The sequence below is a fragment of the Rhincodon typus genome, unplaced genomic scaffold, assembly GCF_021869965.1.
Source record: "Rhincodon typus isolate 14 unplaced genomic scaffold, sRhiTyp1.1 hic_rhity00000412, whole genome shotgun sequence".
In the NCBI taxonomy this organism is placed as follows: domain Eukaryota; kingdom Metazoa; phylum Chordata; class Chondrichthyes; order Orectolobiformes; family Rhincodontidae; genus Rhincodon; species Rhincodon typus.
The window spans coordinates 65,543-70,678 of NW_025966050.1; the positions used below are offsets into that span (position 1 = coordinate 65,543).

A 5,136-nucleotide genomic window follows, 5' to 3' on the forward strand; every position below is an offset into this window, starting at 1 on the left:
GGAGGGGGTTACAGAGATAGGGAGGGGGTGTAAGGGCCGGAGGGGGTTACAGAGATAGGGAGGGGGTGTAAGGGCCGGAGGGGGTTACAGAGATAGGGAGGGGGTGTAAGGGCCGGAGGGGGTTACAGAGATAGGGAGGGGGTGTAAGGGCCGGAGGGGGTTACAGAGATAGGGAGGGGGTGTAAGGGCCGGAGGGGGTTACAGAGATAGGGAGGGGGTGTAAGGGCCGGAGGGCGTTACAGAGATAGGGAGGGGGTGTAAGGGCCGGAGGAGGTTACAGAGATAGGGAGGGGTGTAGGGGCTGAAGCAATGGTTGGAAGTGAGCAGAATGTTTAAATTGGAGACCGTGTGCTAATGTAGAATAATGAGCACAGCATAGGCATATTTGAGGAAGAGTTAGTGCATGTTGGGTCAGTAGGCTAGCAGGTAGATTTGGATGACTTGATGGGAATTGGGAGACTATCCAGGACGGGATTGGAGTGGTCCTGTCTGGAATTAAGTACAGAATGAGGGTTTTTTCCCCCACACCAAATGGGCTCAGGCAGCTGAGAAGCTGGGTAATGTTCTAGAGATGGCTTACGAAGGGTTAGTTGCTGTGACGCAGTACTGAAACAGTCCAAACCTCCTCTTCAATCCTCACTGTCATCGCTTGAGTAACTGAGAACCTCAGGATCTCCACACGGTTAGGGTAATGTAGAGGGAGCTCTACGCTGTATCTAACTCCGTGCAGTCCTGGCAGCTCTCAATGCTGACACCGGGTGTTTATGTGACCCTGAGTGGGATTAAGGTTTCTCAGCAGCGTGTGTGTGTTTTTTCAGTGTGAGCATGCTAACTGTGACTAACCCATTGACTAACTCAGCATGTCTGCCACTCGCAGGGAGGCCCATACCCAGTCAATACTAACACGGGCAGCAGAGACAGTCTCAGCCTCTTAGAGAGCTACCAGGACTAAAGCACTAACGGTCCTCGCCAAAGCATGTGCATGGTATGTTTGTCTGCTTCCAGCTCCTGAAGTTTCATTTGCAGCAGGGTGTCTGCATGCTGCAGGGCACTGGAGTAAGTGGGCTGGACAAGTGGGTGCGAGAGAGGGGTGAGCAGATGGAGGGAGGGGAAAGGAGCGAGAAGGTGTGAGCGGCAGCTGGACAGCGTTGGTGGGAAGTGGAGGGAATGGGGTGCAGAGAAAGGACAAGGGTTGCTTTCGGGACAGGGAGATTGGGAACTCCTGTGAGAGGGGTCGGGAGGGGTAATGAGAAAGGGGGCCTACCAGGAAAGTGAGGTTATTGGTTGTGGGGGTGGTGCTGGAGCAACAGGGAGGTGCAAGAGATCAAGGACATGAGGTTTCTGACCCAGTGAGATATTTCCAAGCCAGGACGGTGAGTGGCTTGGAGGGGAACTTGCAGGAGGTGGTGTTCCCATGCCCCCTTGTCCTTCTAGATGGAAGTGGTCGTGGGGTTTGATGATCATTTTTTATCAGGTTTGATGAACTGCTGTGACTGTGGATTTATGGAGAAACCCAGACAGCAGATCCCCCTATCAGATGTGAGCCAACTAATGCACCTTAGTTACAATTGTTAGTCACTTCAACTGAAAACGTAACCCCTACACTACTGTATTTCCCTCTGCGATCACGACTCATTTGTGTTTTGTGTTTCCTTTTCAGAATGACTAGACCATCTCTGAACTAACTGGTGAAGATGCCCCTGCCTTTGTGAATTTCTTTTTTACATATATATATGTAAAATATATATATATATTGACACGTGGTAGAGTTTGTGGCAGCACTGTAACCATTTTGATTACCCTGTGGGAGCATCTCAATGTCAAATGACAGACTCTCTTTCTACTTAACAAATTACATTTCTCTTTTTTTATATAAGAAGAAAATATATATATATATGGAGGTTGGGCCAGATGGAGGGAGCGTGTTTGGGAAGGGAGTGAGAGAGGGAGGGGTTCGGGTAGGGCAGAGGGGGTGTTGGACAAGTGAATTTGCCTCCTTCCGTTGGTCAAGGTCGGGCTGTCAAGGCCACCACAGTTCTCCAGCGTTTGCCTCATTCTGTGGAGATTGAGGGAGCCTGCTGTGTTTGGTTTCATCCTGAGGCGGAGGAATCTCTCGATATTTGGTCCCCCTTCCCCCCCCCAACTTCCGTTCGGAAGGATTGAGTGTGATTTTTATTTTTAACCACCCTGTTTTGATCCCCTGCCCAACTCCTTGCCTTGCCTGTCAGGTGGGGTGGGAAGGGGAGCAGTTGACACGGTTTATATTACACCTGAATGAGGGGTTTGCAGGGGGTCGTTGGTGGGAATGGATGCTGAGGCCTACCCCACAGGCTTCTGAATGCGTCTGCAGGCTAAATTGATTGCTTGCGGTGGGTGTGACAGACTTTCTGGCAGTGCTTTCACCTGGAATTTAATGGCTCCTTGGGTTTAATGCTCTCTTTTTTTTTTCCTTTCTGTCTTGACCAGGGCTTTTGTGAGGTTTGCGTCAGTTATCCCTTCTCTTGTGCTCCAGAACAGGCACTAAATATTTTGAAAGACTTGAATTGAGGCAGCGAGGGAGACAGAGGTGGGAGAGATCAGCCTCAGGGGATTCCTGGGGCAGTGTCCCGGGATTGGTTTGTCCCAACACCATTAATGTTTTCCTGTTTCGTTTACGGTGCCTTTGACGTGTTCAGGGAGAAGGAAGTCTCTGGCCTGTAAAACTTGGTGCTAAGCTCAGGGGGTGTGGGTTGTTGCTGTTAGGAGATGTGGATGAAACTTTTTTTGGGAATTACGAAACCACACCAGCCCAACCCTCTCTCTACCCTGTACCAGCCCATTGAACCTCGACTGAGCGTTATAAAGATCACTGGCAAGTGGAGTAGGACCCTCTCTTTCCCTTGCCTCCCAAGGAAACAGTTGCCCTCCATCTTAACAACCAATGAAACAGACCCCTCTCCCCCATTGGAAGTCAGGCCCTGATGGAACAGTGATTGCTGGGGAGGGGGAGGTGATGGTGTATCGTCTTGGGATCTTGCTGTGCTCGTTACTGCAGACGTTACTCAGGTGAGGTAGGCCACAGAGGCAAGACTAAGTTGGCTGCCAGGACCATTGCTGCGATTGTGTTCTTTAGTGCTTTTTGTTTTAACTGCTCTGTGTTCAGTCAAAGTTGATCACAGTTGAGAATTGAGGGGGATGGGGGTGGGAGGGAGAAAAATTACCACTACAGATACTTCTTTTTATAAATCTGAGACCTAATTACCTTCGCGATTTGATTCTCTCCTTTTTTTAACCTCAATAAAAAGTATGTGTTATTTTTTACAAAGAGACAATAAAGGCTGTATTCAGGAGGCAGAAATGTAACGTTTCCAGGCAATTTTTAAAAAAATTATTATTGAGGGTAGCACATTTTGTTTTTTCCCCGTCATTGCTGCTCCAGTTCTTTATCTTTCTTCCTCGGCAGGGACAGGGGCGTTTCTTTCGGCCGAGACTGGGGATAAATAAAGGCAGCAGCAGGGCCTGAGGAGCTCGAGTATCCTGTGAGCAGTGCAGGAAAGGACCAGGCTCCATTCCGGGCCTACGTGCTGCTGATTTAACCTGCATCTCTCACTCTCGTGTGGTAACCGTGCATCACACGCGCAGTGCAGAAAAGGTGATCCAAGCCAGACACAGCATTTAAAACTGTCCCCCGCTGAAGTCTAAGATTTCTTCCTGGCTGGAGGCTTCTTTTGCGCGTGTGGGTGCAGCTGGGGGCCTATTGGTGTTCTCTCAGATGCTTGCCCATTGTGAGGAAGGTAATGTCGCTGCTGTTATTTTGAACTTTGGAGACAGCCCGGTGTGCCAGAAGGGAACGTCGGTCGGATTTAGGAACGATTAGAACCGACCCGATTCGTTTTCCACACCTCAGCGTGGGCCTGGCCTGGCCTGTCCTGCCATTTCCATGTCGCACTGGCGTCTCCTCTTGAGGTGGGTGGGGGGGGCACGTTATCGGAATCCTGCAATGGAAGACCAGGATTGGGGGGGGGGGGGGAACATTGGGAATTTAGAGTGTGGGGAGAGAACCAGGGGATTGCCCCTTCTGTGTGCCTTATGTTAGGGAGAGCATCGGGTAGCGGTGCGTGTGAAGGGATAGGGTTAAACGACAGTTTGTTTGGGGATCAGGACTTGTTGGTGTGGGGAGGAAAGAGAGACCTTAAATGATTGCCCCTCCCCTCCCAGCAACCAACACTTTGAATTTCTCACGGTCACCTTGATTTCTTAACTAGCCCTCGGACTTTTGGGGCTGTGTAGTACAGTGGGTGGATTAAGGCAGGAGGAGAGTTTTTTTATTGCATTCGCCTCTCTATCTGCTTCCTGCCAGTCAGCTCTCTGATCCGAGTTGCTTTTCCTTTTGAAAATAAAAAACTTTCTCTGTAAAACTGTACAAATAAATTTTTAAAAATGGATTTTATTGACGTGCAGGTGTATCATGTCTGTGGGGTTGGAGTGATGTTGAGTTGGCTGCTACCACAAGGAAGCAGAAATAATTGAGGGTTACACTTGGGACTTTCTATATTCATTCACGGGATGTGGGCGCCGCGCTGTCGGAGGGCCGGCGCTGAGGGGGCGCCGCGCTGTCGGAGGGCCGGCGCTGAGGGAGCGCCACGCTGTCGGAGGGTCAGTATTAATGTGATTCTGTGCATCACGCATGCCTCCAGATTCCATTGGATGTTATGGTGAATTTATATCTGATGATCCAAATTAGGAGCATTGATAGGCAAAATATATCTGGTCTGTTGAGCCTTCTCATCAATTCAATAAGTTCCTGCTAAGCTGAACCTAACCTCAAATCCATATTACTACCTACCTCTGCCTTAAAAATATTCAATGTCTGTTTCCAAACCTTCTCAGGGAGAGAATTCCATAGACTCATGACGTTCTGTGCATCTCTGTTTTAAATGGGTGTCCCCTTCTTAACCCTTGTCTCCTTGTTTTATATTGTCCCACACCCACCTGTCGTGATCAGACATTTAATTGTACATTTCAATTAAGTTGTCTCTTACGCTTGTAAACTCCAGTTGAATCTGTCCAAACCCTACCCCCAAAAAGACATCCAGCCAAACCCAGTTATCAGTTTAGTGAACTGTTTCTGATCTGCCTCCAACATATTAATATTCT

General features: G+C 49.1%; 1 protein-coding gene across 1 annotated transcript in view; it reads left to right on the forward strand.

The window, feature by feature from the left end:
- LOC109922208 (catenin delta-1-like) overlaps positions 1-4,424 on the forward strand; it is an 8,705-nt gene extending 4,281 nt beyond the window's left edge. Inside the window, exon 8 of the mRNA XM_020522227.2 lies at positions 1,661-4,424. Coding sequence (XP_020377816.2) covers positions 1,661-1,669 — 9 coding nt within the window. The 3' untranslated portion in view covers positions 1,670-4,424. The remainder of the gene's footprint in view (positions 1-1,660) is intronic.
- Positions 4,425-5,136: the final 712 nt, after the last annotated feature.